This window comes from Biomphalaria glabrata, chromosome 3 (genome assembly GCF_947242115.1).
Source record: "Biomphalaria glabrata chromosome 3, xgBioGlab47.1, whole genome shotgun sequence".
In the NCBI taxonomy this organism is placed as follows: Eukaryota; Metazoa; Mollusca; class Gastropoda; family Planorbidae; genus Biomphalaria; species Biomphalaria glabrata.
In genome coordinates this window covers 950,293-970,714 of record NC_074713.1, presented here as the reverse complement: position 1 = coordinate 970,714, position 20,422 = coordinate 950,293, and the positions used below count along the sequence as shown (strand labels likewise).

The window sequence follows — 20,422 nt, the reverse complement described above, 5'->3', positions numbered from 1 at the left end:
GCAGTTAGATCTAGATCTTGTAAGCAAAGAAAAACATGCGTGTTAAAGGAGATTTACATGCTTGAATAACCACGGCAGTGTGTATCTTCTCGCCTGAACTCTCAACACACATCAAACACTATCGCTTGGTTGTCTTGTCATGACTGACTACACGTAGTCTAGACTAGCCTTACACTGACCAGTTTGTTCAAATCAGTCAGACCTGCGATCTTTTTACTTCTTGGGACAGGGAGGGGCTTAGATGAAAATGTTACTTTTTTTCTCGAGTTGGTTGTCCTAATGCTTTTAAATCTATCTATCTATATATAGGCCTAACTTATATACCATAGTTCTGGACTAGGTCGTCATTAAACCTAACAGCTACTGTAAGAATGAAGCGATACGATTGGTCAAATCCAGTTTCCCTTTCAGTATTGTTGAGCGAAGTGACGTATGCCTAACCTAAAAACAAAATATCAAAGAACCACGTTTTTTTTTTTGAGATGTCAAGAATTTACTATCTAATTTATTAAATATAAATGTATCTAAGCATTTAACTTTAAAAAAATGGTAAAATGTTTACTATTACAACTTTTTATGCAGAATTTAAATATGTCAATAACTCAAATTTGAAAAACCACCGGAGTTTCCCTTTAAAGAAATAACTGACCCCCCCCCCCCAATCCCAATGCGATATAATAATAAAGTGCACTGTAAATATTTGTTTCATGAATAAAAAATAAAAACTCAAACATGTGAACAAACTGTTTACTGTAGGCCTATACGTTGTTAGGTTTATCCGTGCGGCCCGTGCCTCCCAACAATGGTGGATCAAACACAAATTGGAAACGTTGACTGTGGGTGCGGAAACTGTCAATAGTTTTACTAATGGATTGCTTCTCTCGTGATGGACAAGCTGGTGATGAACGTTTATCGTACAATTCTGATATTCTTCTTTATACATTGCATCGTTCTAGGTTGAAGATAAAACATGTTGAACTAAGAATTATTATTGCTCGAGTAATCTGAATATGCACCATTTCTCTCTCTCGTAGCCTTGAAGACGAGACATTGTACGAGAATGTGGTCTATGTCTTATCGTCCTCTCTGCAGTGACAGCAGGGGTGGACTGACTGTCAAAATCGGCCCGGGCATTTCTATGCAATTCGGCCCACAAATTCTATATCATATGATGGGCATCCATTTCTAGGTATACCTGTCCTCAAAGTCATTGTGTCAAGTTTGATAATGTATTAATATGCATGTATACAGTGAACTCTACATCTTTATTAGAAATATAGGCATTATGTTACTTTTTAATCGCTAAGTATGTAGGCCCTAAAAGGATGAAGCCTACTAGTAGCACTGTCTACGTATGAAGGCGATTACATTATTTCGGAAAATGTGTTAAATTAAAATGGTATTACACTGTAGAGTCTGTGAAAGATTTGCTTTTAAACACAACGCTCAGAGCTCAGAGGGCCTTTTTATAAGAGAATAGTATAAAACCTTTAACAATTTCTTACGTGCCGTAGTGACATCGATGCGGCCATTTCGGTTGCTCTACCGGCCCATTTGGGTACCGGCCCACCGGGCATTTGCCCAAAATGCCCATATAGCCAGTCCGCCCCTGAGTGACAGCATATCGTGTCTTAATAGCTTTCTCTGAATCGCCAAAGTAGGTATGTTATGTGCCTATTGGGCAATACGTCCGACTGTGAACTGGGCTAAAGGACGACCTGTTCATCGCGCTTGCACTGCCACCAAGCATCTTTGCAATCTGGTCTTTTCATTTTGGGATTACGTAATTGTATACTTTCATCCAGGCCTCATTTCTCATTCCTGTTTCAGATGTCCTTAAGGTCCGAGAACGTCCGGTTCCCTTTTATGGACCTCTTGACCAAGGAAAGGATTTTATCCATGGCCAGGATGAGGCATCGGCTCTTCACCAATCCCTCTGTCCGAAATCCCGCCTTATCCGAAACGATCATGTACTCTCGTCCGGTATGTCGCAGGACACGACCCCCTTGAGCCCCACACGAGTATCCCCCTCTCGTGCGAGGCCGGAGGCCGAGCCGCGTGGGGGCCTTTCGTATGCCTATTATGTCCCACCGAACCCGTGCGAGGGTCCATCACAGCGCATATGGCCCCCGATGGGGAACGAATCGGTGGGGTGTTGGACGGGTTAGCGAGCCTTTGTTACATCCCTACCACGTGCTGTGTACAGTCTCTCGACCGTACGTGTGGTAGACCACTGAGAGCTATGTGTGCTACCGTACTTTGCCTATCCGTTTCCCTTGGCGGACGTTTCCACAGGAGGGCCACGCTGAGGCGACGGGAGCATTCCTCCTGTTTCTCATTCCTAGCTTCTGTGAAAAAGTCTTCCTTTAGGTCATGGGTCATAATAGGTACAATTAATTTTAAGCTCGACCCACACTCATCTACATCTCTGTCCCTTTCTGACTTGTTCCAGCTACCTAACGCGTAGGACGTATAATCATCTTTTTTTTTTTTTTTTTTTGAAGTAACGTCTGTATCATATAAGATATTACAGCCAATTACAGACGTTACTTAAAAAAAAAAAAAGAAATAAGATAATTACGTCCTAATGTTTGTTCCCTCTTAGTACTCTTACATACTAATAATACTAAATATCGTACTCCTTCGTAGGAAAAGTGTAGGCCTAGCTACTAGATCTAAATTAATCCTATCTATCTTGTATCTATAGTATAATTGAACTATCTATTAGTTCTAATAAATCTATAGATCTAGTCTAGATTAATTATTTTTTACTATTTCTATTTTCTACGTCTTCTAGACTAGATCTACACAATCAATTAGACTAGATTTAGATTAGATTGTTGTTTATTTCTTAAAGAACATGAATGTTTAAAAAAACAAAACAGGTAGACTAATGCTCGGTACCGTACGCATGAATTGATCTAGGCTAAACCGCCTAGTTAAAGTTAGCCGCTATAGCCTATATAATTCCCACGATATGACGTCACGGACCCATGTAGTGAGGGAAGAAAACATCTCGAATGGCTACGAGACTAAGACTTTTTAGTGTCCCTAAAACCCACATTAAAATGCTAATATCTAAATAACGGCTTTAAAGTTATAGGAAATATTTTGCATACATGTTTTTTTAAGCATTATATTACAGAAAACAAGTATTAAAACGGTTTCTGTAATTGACCCCAAAACCTCTTCAGATGGTCTTTAATTGTGGAACAAACGTGTGACAATGGTCCGTGGTGTGACATACACATGACTCGGACCACAGTTTGGGAAACACTATTAAATTTATACAGATCAGTGTTCCGTTTGATTTTATTTACGCGATCAGAGTGCCATACCTTACCCCCGGAAGTCTTAATTTATCAGAGCTTCGATCTAGATTTAGATAAGACCTATACAGTACTAGAACTAGATCTATTTAGTTAATTTAGTTACTATTTTCTACTATTTCTAGTCATCTACACTCTTAACTAATACCGACTATAGTATTATGTATAGTACTATATGTACTATATCTATTATCTAAGCCCTAGGCAGTTTCATACACAGCAGGTACTGCAATGAGGTTGACTAAAGTAAATCGAGACTCTAGTTATTTTACTATTTTTAGTTAGACTAGTACTAGTAGTAGACTCTAGTTAATTTTAAAGTTCTAGATCTAGTTAGAGATCAAGTATTACAAGTAATCATCAAGACTGTCACTTTAGTAGACTTTACTCAACTTTTAACTTTACTGAGTTTACTCATTTACTGTCTTCGTCTTAGAAGTTAGACTAGAGTACTTAGATTTAAATTTAGATGTAGACTGTAGGGCTGTAGGGTTAGGCTCTCTAACTCTAGACTCTAGTCTAGACTTACTGACTCACTTAGAGTAAGTTGAGTAAGTTAGAGTAGACTTAGACTCAAGTGACTCTAGTGAAGTCTAGTGACACTCTACTGTCTCTAGTGACTAGTCTATAACTTACTTATATTTATAACTCTCTACTTATAGTTATAGTATAGTATTATAGATAATAAAGAGTAGTTTATTTAATCCGGACATTACATTACATGAATTCGAACACTTGCTGTTTTTGTGGTCATTACATCTTTATTTTGATATTTTTTTAATATGAAACTAGCGCGCTGTATAACTATAATATAATAATAATAATGTGCTTGTCCACTTTCCAATGATTCTAACTCAATTTCCTTCCATTTAGCTATCTTTTTATGTAAGAAAAAAGAATTTCAAATTTGTAAGTCAGGTTTTTGTTATTTCTTATGTATGTTACCAGGATCATGAGGATGACTTAGTCTTTACCTCTTCCTAGTCCTAGGGTTAAGACTATATTTTTTGATTGGCTAAGTCTATGTTAATGAGCCCGGCAATATTTATTCTGACAATTCTGTTTTTGGAGCTGATTTATTTGATTCATAAGCCAAGGTGTTTGATTCCATACAAAAAAAAATTAATAGTGTGTTTGAATTAAATTACGATTTTCTAACCAAAATTTATTTCAAACAGCCAGTTTTGGACATCAATGTTAATGATCTTATATTATATTTGTTTGTTTGTTTTTTTATAGAGAATAAATGGGCAAATGTTTGTATTGAGCTTGGTACATTGAATGAAGTTAAATGCCTAGATCTTGACCTACTAGATAGCGATAGATCTAGATTTATATAGAGAGAATATAGTGGATTCAGCTATTTAGGCAAGAATGGCTATCCTAACAGCCCAACCTGTACTATACTACAAAAGAACATCTGTATTAGAAATTTATTAAATTAATAAAGACAAACATTCAACAACATCTAATCATGCAAACATAAAATGTCTAAACTTCTGTGTAGAAGGCACTAACCCAATGACCTAATTTTGGTAGAATAAGTGTGTTCATATTTTTATTTTTTGTGTTTGTATTTATGCATAATTTGAAAACATCTTAATGAATTTAAATGATTTCATGTGAGGGGCTATGCCTGGGGGATCTTAAAATTTAGTTAATGTTAATACAGAATTAAAATCTGAGTTTATTGATGCCTAAATATAGAGGCTGTGTGAAATAAATTATGGTGTACGGAATCAAATAATGTGTGTCAAATTTGTCTGAATTAAATGAAAACACATGGCCTCTTTGACCTTAAATATAATAGCAAATGTAGGTTAGGGGTACAAATATAAGTAGTCATCCTTATTCTCCTTAAACTAAAGAAGATTTTGATACTTCATTTTCTTTTCTATGTCGAACCATTGTCAAATAATGCGCTGTCAAAGTCAATCTTTGAAATTTTGGCCTATAGGTGTCCGAAAATAGCATAAACTACTCTGCTAATATAGTAATAAAAAAAAAATATATACTCTATAAAAGATATTAAAAATTAAAGTCTATAAGCCTATAGACTATAGAGTGATAGACTATAGCCACTATAGGGTAATTTCACTTATAATAGTCTATAGTTAGTTATACTTATAGTCAGTATTATCTTTATTTAATAATATTAGTATATTCTAATCTATATCTATAGACCTAGACTATAATAGAGTATAGAGCTAAGACTAGTAAGAATATAGAGTCAGTATTAGTATAGAGTATAGACTAGTGTCACCAGAGTCTAGTAGAGAATGACTAGATCTATCACGAACTATTACATGATACTACCGACACCATCAAGCCAGTAGTAACCTTGTGACCTGATTACCTTAGCAATAGACAGCGCGGTGCTGCCCCTTGCTTAACATTCTTCAAAAGTTTTACAGCCGCTAGTCAGTCATTGACTTCTTATCTTATATAATACAGACGTTACTTCAAAAAAGAAGATGATTACGTTGATTACTTCTAGACTCTAGATCTATCTCTAGATCTAAATTCTAAATCTAAGTAATACTAATGACGTCTAGATCTAGATCATATAGATAGATTTATGTGATTGTGATGAGTATGTGACTCTACTCAATGTACTAGTAACTCTAACAGTAGTCTAGATCTAGATCTAGTACTACTAGTAGATCGATATATAATATTAATAATAAAATAATTATATAATATATCACTATCAGTCATTATGTCCTATGTAATTATCTAATTCTAGACTAGATCTAGATCTAGTAGTAAGTAGATATTTTGAAAATTTTGTAATAATCTAGATCTATTAGACTAAAGTCAGGTAGAGATTTTTTTTTTATTTTTTGTAGATTCTATGTATTAATAATAAATTGAAATATTTGACTTATTTTTAGATGATGTCCCTTCTGTGATGATGGTCTGACACCAGCAAAGTGAACAATGCTATAATCAATATGATAATATATACCGGTATAGGGACTGTCAAACTGGCATCATCTGTTTGAATTGTGGACTATGTCTAGAAGCTGTGCACTTGATATCTTCATTTGAAATACTCCACATTCAGCAGTATGTCCTCAACACCAGAAATCAGACCTAAATCTGCTTTTTGCCAGAAGGTGTACAGTTGCATCGATACCATACAAATTTATTTTGTGGAGATAGCACTATTCTTTTTCTTCCTGAATCGGCATATGTCACTGCCTTTATTTCAAGAGTATGTTGAGTCTCAGATCTACATTCAACATGGGGTCTCCTTTCCAGGTTTTGGAGACATGGGCAAAAACACAAGTCTATCGGATCCTGCTTGGGATAAAGCCCACCATGAAAGTGTTCTGGCAGTGCTTGGATTACAGATTGCGGAAGGACTTCCAGCCATTGTGACAGTTATTATACTGGGTGCAGTCAGTGATAAAACGGGGCGACATAAAATTCTGCTTTGGCTTCCAGCTTTGGGGAGCTGTGTTCATTCCATGATTTACATTCTTATTCTCTACACGCAGTGGAATATTGATGGACTGTTTCTAGCTGCAGCACTCAGAGGTCTCAGCGGAAGTATGACAGCGTTCTTAGCCGGCTCGTCTTTCTATGCCATAAATAATGCCAAACCTGAACATAGACTGAATCGACTTGCGGTCCAGGAGTTTTTGATTGGTGGCGCGTATGCTGTTGGAAACATCATGGTGGGATTCTGGGTAAAGGATGCTGGCTTTTTAAAGCCGTTCTGGTTCACTTTAATCTGTGGTCTCATATCGTTTTTGATATCTTTTTTCCTGGTACAAGAAACAAGGACAGGTCAGGAGAGCCAACACCAGACTATAGTTAGACGACAGAATGACATCAACTGCTGTACAGATACCTTTGGACCACTGGTCAAGTACTTAAAATGTTTTGGTAACTCTACATTGACCAGGATCTGGCTTGCCATATTAGTGTTTCAGGCTTACGCCTTTGTTCACATTGGACAGATTAACACTCTTGTACTGTACTTAAGTCAGCAAAAATATTTATTTGCTTTGGACAATTCAGTGACTGGTGGAGGCCCCTGGGCAAAAATTGGACTGTTCTTGGCTGTCATCATGGCAGTAGCTGCCCTTGCCACTGGAGTTTGTGTTCCAATATTCCAGAAATTTCTGTCGGATACAAAAATTGTCTTCTTAGGATTCGCCTCTAAGGCTTTGGGAACTTTGTGGATAGCTGTAATCCGAAATGAAACCATTCTCTATTTTGGTAAGATTTTCTTAAAAATAAATATAATTAAATATAAAATAATTACTCAGCTATGAACTAACTACTTCTTACAAATGATTTCAGTAATGTTTGAGTAACTATTTTATAGTTATTGATAACATTTTCACTGTATTACAGAAGTTTATAAAAATAATTGTTAAGGATGTGTGTACATTGACCGTTTATACTACATTAATATAAAAGAACTAAATATTTTAAAGATTTGTATTTAATTATTTGTAAATTTAAATTTAATAGATGAAGGAGGCACTCCTTTATTTTTCTACAAATAATTTAATAAATCTTTGAGCTTTTTAATTCTTACAAGCAAATTTGTTTGACTAGGCAAACCAATTTTTTTTTATTAGTGTCAAAAACCACCTCTAGAGGTTGCCTTGGGTGATTATAAAGGTCATTGTCTAGGGGTAGGATTGCTGGCAAGCAACTCTAAGACTCAGTTCAGTCCTTTGACAGGAATCTCTTTCTCGCACTTGCATGCTCTTCTATATTTTAAAAAAACTCAAGATAGTTAATCAATTGATTGAACTACTGAACATTTGTGCATGAAATTCAGGAATGTCAATTAGATAGTCCTTCACAGCACAACTCAGACTTCCTTTCTCTGGAAAAAAAAACCTGTCCTATTCTACCACAAAGAAAAAGTAACTTCTCTCTCAATGAAATCTAGTGGCACTTGAACTCCTCTAACTCCTAACTCTCTCTAAGCCCTTTCACTAACTCTCAATCATCTGTCACTGACTAACTTCAAATCTTACTCACCTCATATAGATATCTTCTTCTTCTTCTAGCCAGCTTTATTTGCTGCTGAGCTGTCAGCTCTTCTGCAAATTGTGCCAAGGAAATATATAGTGTGTTTTCTTCAGTTGTTCAGCACTGCCATACAGGGTGTTGGTTATGTTGGGCTGTAGTGGAAGTAGTGTCTGCCTAAGGACACACCTCATATACTTCTACTACCATTCTAACTCTCTCTAAGCCTTTTCACTAACTCTCAATCTTCTGCCACTGACTAACTTCAAATCTAAGTTATTAAATCTTACACACCTCATATACTTCTACTACCATTCACGTGCATGCGTTGACCAGGATCTCACTCCAGACATGGTTAACATCTCAATAACTGAGGTCAAACGAATCCCAAAAATGTAACCCTACCATGAATATCAATGAACACTGTTTGTAACATAGATTATAGAGACACCACAATACAGAAACAAACCTTTAAGACAGCACAATTTTGATGTGATTCCATGGTATTGTGAATGTTTAATGATGACCCAGGGAAAAGTCAACATGTTGACAAAATATTTTGACTCTTTGTTAAAAATAATCTGTAAGAGGTCAAATTCTAAGTATAGTTAATTCTAAATATTGTAGCATATATCTGGTCTGGGCCTGTTGTATTGGACCTAGCAACCACCAATCAGAATACTGCCTAGTGAAATCGAGATTATACCTTGGAACCCAATAGAAATTTATATTTAATAAATAAAAATGCTATTTTTGTTTTGTGACTAATTGAACCATTATCATTATAATTTTTATTATAAAAGTAATGAATTTTTCAATCAACTCAGTATACATCTCATAAAATACTTAAAAGTATTTTTTCATTTTATACTTTCTTGAGACATCATACTTATAACCCAATAGAAATTTATATTTAATAAATAAAAATGCTATTTTTGTTTTGTGACTAATTGAACCATTATCATTATAATTTTTATTATAAAAGTAATGAATTTTTCAATCAACTCAGTATACATCTCATAAAATACTTAAAAGTATTTTTTCATTTTATACTTTCTTGAGACATCATACTATATTTTCTATTTCTTGAGACATCATACTGTATTTTCTTGAGACATCATACTGTATTTTCTTTAGACATCATACTGTACTTACTGTACTTTCTTGAGACAAACTGTACTTTCTTGAGGCATCATACTGTATTTTCTTGAGACATCATGTACTTTCCTTGAGACATCATACTTTACTTTCTTAAGACATCATACTGTACTTTCATGAGACATCATATTGTACTTTCTTGAGACATCATACTGTATTTTCTTGAGACATACTGTATTTTCTTGAGACATCATTCTGTATCTTCTTGAGACATCATACTGTACTTTTTTGAGACTTAACTTTGTTTGAGTTTAATGCTAATAAAAAAAAAATCTATGTATTTTAGTTCACATATATAATATAATATATATATCCCTTATTTTATTTACACTTGAATTCATTTCTCCGCAGCTATTCTACTCCTTGCTTTTGAACTGTTTCCATTTCCGATTCTTCGAGCCAAAGTCGCCAGAAATGTGAGTCCATCAGAGCAAGGTAAGGACATTTTACTTTTCTTGTTTATAATCATAGATAAAAAAAAAACTACCTACGTTGTTGTTTTTTCTCTCTCGTATATTTAAGTGGCATAGATAAATAAGTAATAAAGGATATATCTGTATTCCAGGAACTGTCTTTGCCATGATGCACTGCGGAGAGAGTATCACCTACTTCTTAGCTCCCTTTATGTTCTCTGTTATTTATGCCTCAACGATGTCTTTCTATAGCGGGTTTGTGTTCATAGTCTCTATGATATTCCTGACCATCCCAGTAGTTCTACTCATGTAAGTACTACCGGATAGTATGTAACTTTATGTTTTACTGTTTGTTTATGCTCATCAGAATAACTGGATAAAAAGATTTTGGCTTGGTTGTTTTGTTTTATGTGACTGCAAAAACCCATCTTCGACATACATATTGTTACGAATCTCACTATCCAGGCTCTCTGCAAACTGCACCTTACACAACCAACTTAAAGAACTTGACAACTCAGGGCTCCAAAGTAACGTAACACTTTAATAGTTGAATAAATAACAGCCAATACTGTACAATTGGCAACACGTAACACAAGACTGTACAAATATCTCTATAATAACACCGTACCGCCGTATCAACTCTTGCACTGGCCTCTCCCTCTCGTTCCGGGCTTGCACTGGGTTCAACAGTTCAGGACTGACTTCACACACTAGGCTCGTTGTGTCGGACTCGATCGCAGACCAAGATCAAGACGCCGTTCGTCTCAACTGTACTTGACAGTACTCCGCACTGAACCGTCGTAATGCTCTGTACAGAACCACACCATTGAACTGTGCTGTAGTCGACCGTGTTCTGAACCCCTGTCTTGAACCTTCTGTCGTTAACCTCGCTGTATTGAGCCCTTTTTCTCAACCGTCTTGACTGCGACACCTCCCCTCTTATATAGGGTCCCTACTGGCCCTTCTTGAACCGGACAGAACGCCGCTCGACGTTTCTAGGTGGTCAGATGACTACAACTCTCGTGACGCTCCTGAGCTCTGTTCAGGACGTCGATCCTTCCCGAACTGTTGTGTTGACACTCGTCTCGGCCGACCGTCGTAACTCGTCACTATTGACCGCTCGTCTAGCGCTGGCCTGGGGTGATTTGCGTCGGCTGACTACACGCACACCACTACCCCCCATCTGTGCCACCACCAGGTTTATAACAATATTTTGCCAGGACTACCACAGAATATTAAGTCTTCTTTTAGCCATTGAACTAATTTATGACCTTTCAATGTCTTTTGGAAACTCTTCCTTTTTTAAAAAAAGGCTGAGATAGTTTCTACTTAGTCAATGCCTGAAGCACAGGACTTGTTCCTTTGACATTTTGTTTGCAGTGGAAATTTTAACTAGCACGATTTCATCACTCGGTTGAAATTTGGTGGATCTTAAAGCTACTAAATAGCTAAAAATAGCTCTGAGATCTCTGATTCCTTAATACAGACCTTTCTAGAAATACTGCGGATAGAAAGATTCAGTAGATAAATAGAGAGATATGAAAGGGCTTTATGAGTGTGTCAGGGAAAGGGGGTGTGGCGGTCATTTGAAAACTATTAACATTTCTTTTATCACTTTATTGGGTGCAAACTTTTAAATCTGAAAAAAAAAGTTTTAAAATTTCTTACCAAAAGATTTACTTTTAGCATTTACTTGATAAAGTTTAAAGATAATTCACACTTTCATCAAATTTCCAAAGTCATCCTTATAAGTTGCTTAATTTCAATGTATATTTTTTGTTCTAACAATTGGTTGTACTTTTCTGCATGATTTTATTTATTTTCTCTCAGATTGCTCCAGTTTGTGGAGGCACGGTGTCCCAATGGTTATCAAGAAATGGAGAATGAAAGCTGCTCTGTGACCGCACTACCAATAAATGAAACTGAAGTACAGAACCAATCTATTCTGACAGGGGAGCCCATCAGTTTTATCAGCTTAACTAAAGAATCAAACGCAGAAGTGTAAAGTTTTAGTAGTAAAGTAAAGTGTAAATTTTTGACCTACAAAGTTGTGTTTTATGGAGCAGACCTAATCACTTGACTACTCAAGAATATTGTTTGAACTAGCAGATCTAATTAAATCTTATATAATACAGGCGTTACTTCAAAAAAGAAGATGATTACGTCATGCTAATTAATTAACATTAGTAATAAGTATTTAATTTCACTCCTTTTTGAAAGAATACTATGTTAAAAAAAGAACTGATATAGTTGGCAGGGACATATGAGAAAGTCAGAATTGAACTGGCCATTATTTATGGTATTACTTTAATGGCGTCCTTACAGGAAAATATATTAGCCCGTCTATTATAAAGCTTTTGAATTAAAAAATATAAAAAATCTTAATTTATCAACATTCAATCAATTCTTTCAGTGTTTATTTTTATCAACTCTGAATCTATACATTAAATATAAAATCAGCTTAAAAGCAAATATTGACTATGATTAATAAAATCAGAATGTTTAATTTTTGGCTGCAATATAAATTTTACGAGAGAAATGACTCACAGATAGTAATTTATTTCTTAATAATTTAGATGTATAGCATAACATTCCATCTTTTTATTTTTTGCGCTCATTTCAGTTACTTTACTACAATACTTTAGGAGGTGCTGTGGCTGAGGGTTAAAGCGCTTAGCTTCTGAACTGGGGGTCCCGGGTTCAAATCCTGGTGAAGACTATGATTTTTAATTTCTGGATTTTTGGGCACCTCTGAGTTCACCCAGCTCTAATTGGTACCTGACATTAGTCTGGGAAAAGTAAAGGCGGTTGGTTGTTATACTGGCCACATGACACCCTTGTATTAACCATGGGCCACAGAAACAGATGACCTTTACATCATCTGCCCTATAGATCGCAAGGTCTGAAAGGTTAACTTTACTTTACTACAGTACTGTACTAACTGCAATTAATAAAATGCTTGATGCCAATTTAAAATGTTTTGTTTAAGTAAAGAGTAGAGTATGCAGGACAGTTGGATATTTGATAAGTGTTTTTAAAGTTATATATATGAATTGCTAGACCTAATTTAACATTACTTGTATTGCGCTAGACTTAATTTTAAAGTATTTATATTGCTATTTTAAGTTTTACAGTACTTGTAAGATGAGCTGAATACAAAATGTGTATTACTAGGTTTGTTTTACGGAGGGTGCATTACTATAACAATACATTATAGCACTAGATTTAGTTTTACTGGACATGTATTACTAGGTTTAAGTTGACTGTACTTGTATTATCAGAAAAATACCAATTTAATACATAAAGTTAGTCACTCAAGTTCAGGGTTTCTTAATGTGTACTAATGTCTCATAACTGCCCCGACTTTTTCTAGTCCGTTGTGCTCATTTATTAAGAGTAAATATTTATACATAGATCTAAATGTTTGTACTTGTATGTACTCACACATATTCACTTTATTTATACATATATAATAGGATTTATAAGTGTTTGTTATGTTTTTCTAATATTGTGTAGCATCAGCATTTACCATAAATTAGCTTTAAACGTAATGTTATACTTATTATTATTTGGATTCTCATAGTTTTGTTATTTTTTATGTATTGATTTTAATACTGACTATAATATAATAAAAGGAACAACTTACCTTTGTAATTCCTTAACAGGTACAGGGGAATATATTATATAGATCATCAACACATAGCAATTTACTAAACAAACTTGCATTACGTTTTCTTTCATTTTAGACATATGTTTATAAAAATAAAGCATAATATTTATCAGTTTTATTGAAAGGAAGTGGGGGTAGACAATAAATTAATCACGCATCATCTGTCAACTCTGTTTACAAAAAGGCCAGTGTGGGCTAGTAATGACATGCTAATAAAATCATGATATAATTCTCAACTTTGGGCTGTCAAGTAAATCTTTTTATATTGTGGACTCTACACTACAATATGTTGAATGTATTCTGTTAACATTAAAAAAAAACAAATCAAATTAAAGCTTAATTTAAAATATATTTATCATTATTTTCAAGCTTGCCAATAAAACAGCTGGTACATATGTTTTGATGTATATCAACATTGGTAATGAGTTGAAATTTTTATCGTTATTTGAAAATGAATTTCTTTCTTTAAAAAAAGGGTCTGCAATAATTCGGATATAATTTATCTTTGTGCACTGCTTGGTCTTTATTTCTTTATTGTAGAAAGTTTGTAACACCACAACGTCCCTTTTGGACTATTCCTTGGCCAGAGTTGTAGAACTGCCATTCTCAATCAATTATTCTTAATTATTTTATTAGTCTTGTTTTTTAACAGTAAATAATAGTCACACTTTTATTTGACCAGTTGTATAATTTGTTTTGCTAAGAATTTAGGTCAAGATCTTTGATTAAAACCCTGTGTTCTGTTTTGCACTTGATATGTTGTTGTTTCAACCATCAAAAGCAATCTTTATTCACTAGATACAGTCTAACCTTTGACCCAAGTGGAGTTGTTCGTAAAGCAAGTTTCTCAAACATACTTGTATGCACATCTCATAGCAATCTCTTTTCATTAGTATGATGTGTGCCCCCGACATGATATCTGCAAAGTTCTTTCAAAAGCAAATAAGTGTCCCTTTGGGCTTTGATCTGTTTTAGATATAAACATTTGTCTTAGTATCCTTAATGTAGTCTTGTGACATGATGGAATATTGATAGAAAGATGTTCAAAATTAAACCAAAAAAAATGTAATGTTCTTATTCTTTCTGAACTTTCATGCATGCATTTTTATATCCATGTGCTGTGTACTGGAATGCGTCAATCAAAATCAACCAAATGTACAAATCAGCTCGCAAAACATATCATAAGCTTTACTGAATGGTGTCGTTGTTGTATGGTTACAATGTATTGACTTTGTTTGAATCAAAAGTATTATTGTTAACTAAATCTAATACAAACAAATCATTTCCTATGCACTTATTTATTGTGATTATATTTTGAAATAATGACATCTCCCCTCCCTCCTTTTCCACAAAAACTTTTATTTAATTGTTTGGATTTTCAATTTTTTATCTTTTTTATTTATTTGTGTGTGTAAAAATAAATCTTTGTCACCCTAGTATTCTAAATTCTGGAAACAAAATGATGAGCGTTTTTCAAACCTGGAGTTAGAAAATAGATTATACCTAATCAGATGAGTCAATAAACCTTTGTTTAGCCTTTACTTAGAAGACCCTCATCACAGAGCCTTCTGCCTACATTATGTTTGTTAACAGCGCTCTATAAATTAAATTATTATTATTAAAAGAAACAAACAGACAAAACAATGTTTAAATCTCTTAACAAAGTGAAAGGTGTAACATTGATAGAAATGTTTTCGTTTCATTTTCATTCCAAAGCTGTACCGTGACTGCTCTAGAATACAATTAGTTGCTGAGTTAGCAGCAGACATTTGTGATTGTTTGCTTGATATCCTAAACATTGTGATCAAATGTATTGTGTAACACTACTATGTAACATTGTTACATGCTGTATGCATTTCATTCTTGTAAGTTTTTTACATTCTTGAAGTATGTGATAACTTAGAACATGAAGTGAAAAAAACTTTTAAGTTCCACAATATTTACTTGTAAACAGTTGTTCAGTTTTGTTTAATTTGATTTTTAGAAAATGTTTCTGAGAATCTCTGTGAGATTCATATTCATGAGCATTGTTTAATTTATTTGCTTTATTTCAATTTGTAAACATTTTAATATTATTTGTATATTTTAGTCATAATAATGAAATAATAAAATGTGTGAACATTTGAGAACATATTTCAAATCTGTAGTAGAAATAAATAAGATGTGATCTGTGGCACTAACTTTAGGCTTGTGGTAAATCAGACACTTGAAAATCAGGTCAAATGTTCACTTGCATAATAGTTGTAAAAAGAAATGTGCATGAAATGCTTATTTAGACTGAGATCGGCCAGTGTCCCATTCTTTGCCTTCATTGACAGACTACAGTGATGTAAATATTGTCATATTTAAAAATGTTTTTTTTTTAAGCCAACTTTGTATTGTGATATGTCAATTTGATGTGATGATAACTGTGTAGGAAATGTATCATCTTAGAAATTACAAAAGTTGTAAATAGAAGAGAGATATTTACAGTAGGAATACCATGTTTAAAAAGAAAACAAAAACGTGCCAGCTGACAGACCTTGTACTACAGCGGTTCTTAACTTTTTTTGCTCGGCTACCCCTTATTATAATCCCCCACTCTGCCGCGACCCCCACCCACACAGCAATAGAAGAATAGACAATAACAATCCATATTTTCGATGGTCTTAGGCGACCCCTGGCAAATTGTCAATCGACCCCCCCAAAGGGGTCACGACCTACAGGTTGAGAACCCCTGTTGTACTAGATTCTCTCCCCTTACCTCCATCAGATTTGTTTGTGATTGACCAGTCTGTAGACTTTTTTTCAAACCCATGAACAATAGGTGTTGTTTTTTTTTTGACAATGATTGTCAAGTGCTTTTAAGTGAGACCACTTTCTGTATTCTAACTATTGATCTGATCATTTTCTGTCCATTTGATTTGTCTATAAAGCATGCAAATGGAAACACCTTGAGCAGTAACATCTTGATAAAATGCCATTTCCATTTCTGCAGGTTCTCTGAATGTTGAAGAATTAATCGTAATATTTATGTGTGAAAACATTTTTAAAAATTTGTAGTTCATTTAAAACTTATCTTGAAAATATTTATTGCTTAAAAAATAATTATCTAGTTTCATTGAAAGTATAATTGTTTTGGATTTCTATAAAAAAAATTGTGGCATCCCACGTGAACACATAAACTCATGAACACATGAACACTAGACATTTGCTTTCTTTTTTTTAATCCCCTCATATTAGCTTGCAAACTCTTCATGGGTGGGTGGACGGGGATTCTGAAAATAGCTCTAACGGTTTTCATGGAAAATTGACAAATTATCTATATATTGGAGAAAAAATTACTTTCTCATTGACCACACAGGAAAAACTCTGGTTGAACAATTTTTTTTTTTCAAAATATAATCATCCTAAGCTTAAATTTGGTCTGGAGAATCTTGAACACACCTTATTAGAAATTCCTGCATATATTCACTAAAGATTTTTTTATAAACAAACTGTGTATAATGAAGTCACAAAGGCTTGGATTCATTGGATTTTTTTGTATGGTATGCAGCCCATGATGTGTGTCTGAATTTTATTTGGCCCTCGGGCTGAAACAGGTTTGGCATCACTAGCCTAAAGGATGAGTCTGGCTTGATTGATATAGTCATGAATTATTGTTAATCTATGGAAGACAAGAAGACGAAGAAAATGATATTGTCCGTTGACTCCCAAGTGGTCAGTGTGGTCAGTGGATGAGTTCAGCAATAGTATTGTATGGTCAACATCTACTTAATTCCATTATTATGAGGTTTCATTGCACAGTTAGTTGAGCTATAAATAGTTTTGCTGTTGATTAGGAGGTCTCTGGATCAAGTCCTTGTGGAGGCACAGAATTGTTGTAATAGAGATTAGCCAGCTCCAAATGTTTAACTTCCCCTAAAAGAAAATAAACTTCCTCTAACTAGTTGAAATAAAGCTAGATAGTCTTCTTCGTTCTCATTGTTATGTTGGAGCGTTCAGATGACTAGACCAATATATGAGATGAACTGCGCAGGGAGCTCTCCAGGTGTTTTGGGGCCAATGTCTTATACGGGCCTCTTGGTAAAGAGAGCAGTTTTGGAGGACGTGGTCGGCATTTTCTGGTGATACTCCACATTGGCAGATTTCACTGGTTCCAATTTTGAGCTTCCGGTACATGTGTTGTCGCATTCTGTTGTGTCCGGTCCTGAGTCGAAAGATTAGACGTTGGTCTTGTCGGGATAGCTTATAGTAAGCGTCATCTTTCTTGTGATTTGGATGAGAGCTCGTCCATTTGTCATTTATTTTATTTACAATTAATTTCTTCAGTTCTTCTGGATAGAGTGCATAGTCATTGTGTGAGCCTTTTGCTACAGATCTGAGTTTATGATCATTTGGCCCTTTACATATATTTATTGCCCCTATCAAATCAATCTGCTCTGTCATTCATTACGCCTGCTCTTCTTTTCCAGACCTTGCCTCATGCCATTCCATGAATTTGATTTTGTTCATATTCTTTTCATTACAAAAAAAAAGATATATAAAAAAAATCTCTACAAATATTTCATACCTAGACTTGTTCATGTCTCTACAAATATTTCATACCTAGACCTGTTCATGTCTCTACAAATATTTCATACCTAGACTTGTTCATGTCTCTACGAATACTTCATTGTTGAAGCTTGTTCACTTGACATGTTCATGTACTTAAAAAAAAGTCTTTGTGACTCAAGTCCCCCCTTTTTTTCCCCCCTACTTTTACATAAATGAAGCAAGCTTTTTTTTTTTTTTGTTAGAATGCTATTTTATATTAGATCAACATTATATTTGATAGTTCACAATTACTGATCGTAATTAAAATTTATTAAAAGTCATTTATTTTTTCATTCGCCTGCTTTTTTTTTTAACCAGGGGAGGTAATCATTTTTGTATTACATTGCTTTGACTCACTTTATTACGAATAAATCTACACTCATATTTCCAATGGTTTTTTTTTTGTTTTTTTTTTTTGTATTTTTTGTTCTTGTCTTTTTGGAGAAAAATAACTTATACAATGCAACATATAGCAATAACATGCTATGACAATCTTAATGTAATTATTTCCATGTTTGATCACACTGTAATTAATATAAGTAAATTGTTAAAATTTAATTTGTCCCTTTTTACTAATAAAAAAAATATATTTAAAAAAAAATGTGGATAAAATAAACTCGATAAGTACGCCAAATAACAAATTAAAAATCAACAACTATTTGCAGTTTTATATCACAAAAAGAACCGCTACGATTAACCAGGATGGCTACCTGGTCTAGAGGTATGCGCACTGGACTTATGATCATTTGGCCCTTTACATATATTCATTGCCCTTATCAAAACAATCTGGTCTGTCCTTCATTACGTCTGCTCTTCTTGTCCAGACCTTGACCCTTGCCTCGTCTCGATGGTACCAGGTTTAAACCCAGCCCGCTCTCATCCCCCCGTCGATTGGACTATAAGGAAGTAGATTACATTTTTACAACGTGACCAGCCTTGATGTACAGAACTTTTAATGCGATTTTGTACAAATCGAATTTTGTTGTTAAAGTTCAATATTGTACAGTATTGAAGACATGAAAGGAACACATCATAATCATGCTAATTCTGGAGATACTATTGGATAGTTTCAAACACTTGATCAAATGAAATATAGATGGAGACATCTAGAGCATTAGTATAGTTCCATGTCTAGACCACAATTTCAAAAAAAAAAAAAAATGCTTATTATTCATGCTAGGTCTAAATTAAGGTGACCAGATTTAGCGGGGCACATTTCGATCATTGTACGTAAAAATTGTACTTTGATTTTTCGAGTTCAACAACTTAGGACTTTATCACAATGTACACACACACACACACAATTTACACTCAATCATTTAATGTACACACACACACACAATAATTTAAATAATTGCAGGCTTTCTGAAACGTTTCCCAAGATAGATCATCTTTCTGTGCGATCCATCTGAAAGCTGTCGAATAGGTCGCTTTTCTCTCTCTGAAATATCCGGTACTCCACATCATTTTCATAAAAGTTTACGATTGTCGTCTGCTACACCACTTTTTTCTAACCAACTTGCGTCATCAATGCGTACTTCGTTGAGGAGGAACTTTTTCAAGTTTTGATGCTTTTTTTTTTTCGTTCATTTCTGAACCAATCCGTTGGTGGCAGAAGATAGGCTTACTTCAAGAGCACTGACATTCTGTCCCTCGATCAATTTCTCAATGCTGTGTACAAAATGAGGCCACAATTCATCACATGGGTTTTCCCAAGAAGCTTTTGATTATGGTTGGACACTTCTCTTGTGAAAAGAAATATGATTTCAAAGGAGGATATAGGCCTAATTTGAATAGTCTCTATACCAAAGACTTCACAACTAACCACCTGGTCTTTCTATAGCCCAAAATTCTGCCTCAATTCTGCTATATTCTAAATCGACGAGTTTGCTTTAACGCTGTCAAAAACTGGGCATCTTTATTTTGTTCATAGTATAGGAGCCAAACCTTTTGTAAGAATTGCTTCACATTTGGTTCTTGCACATTTTGGGTCATACTTTTTAAATTAATTGATCCTAAACTAGGATTATAGAAAACTGTATGATAGCCAAAAAGTAGGCTACCTTTAGCGGCTATTGATTTATTATACTGATATTTAAATGTTGGAGAAGTAGCTACCTTAATGGAGGCTTAGTGGCAGGCTACCAATTGGAAATTACGATCTGCATTAAGTTTTTTGGTTAGATCCACATGTGTGGGTTAGAAAACTGATCGACATTTCTAGCATCGCGCTTCACTGTGATTGTTGATTTTTCTTGACCTCTTACCCTGTCATCGAT

The 20,422-nt window shown here is 34.5% G+C and overlaps 1 protein-coding gene across 1 annotated transcript; it reads left to right on the top strand.

Annotated features, from left to right (window-relative positions):
* Positions 1 to 3,452: 3,452 nt before the first annotated feature.
* On the top strand, positions 3,453 to 18,527 carry LOC106052629 (solute carrier family 46 member 3-like). The gene is made up of 5 exons (XM_056023876.1): positions 3,453 to 3,552; positions 6,224 to 7,559; positions 9,837 to 9,920; positions 10,051 to 10,207; positions 11,729 to 18,527. Exons 2-5 carry the CDS (start codon positions 6,401 to 6,403, stop codon positions 11,901 to 11,903), a joined length of 1,575 nt encoding a protein of 524 aa, XP_055879851.1. The 5' UTR covers positions 3,453 to 3,552; positions 6,224 to 6,400; the 3' UTR covers positions 11,904 to 18,527.
* Positions 18,528 to 20,422: the final 1,895 nt, after the last annotated feature.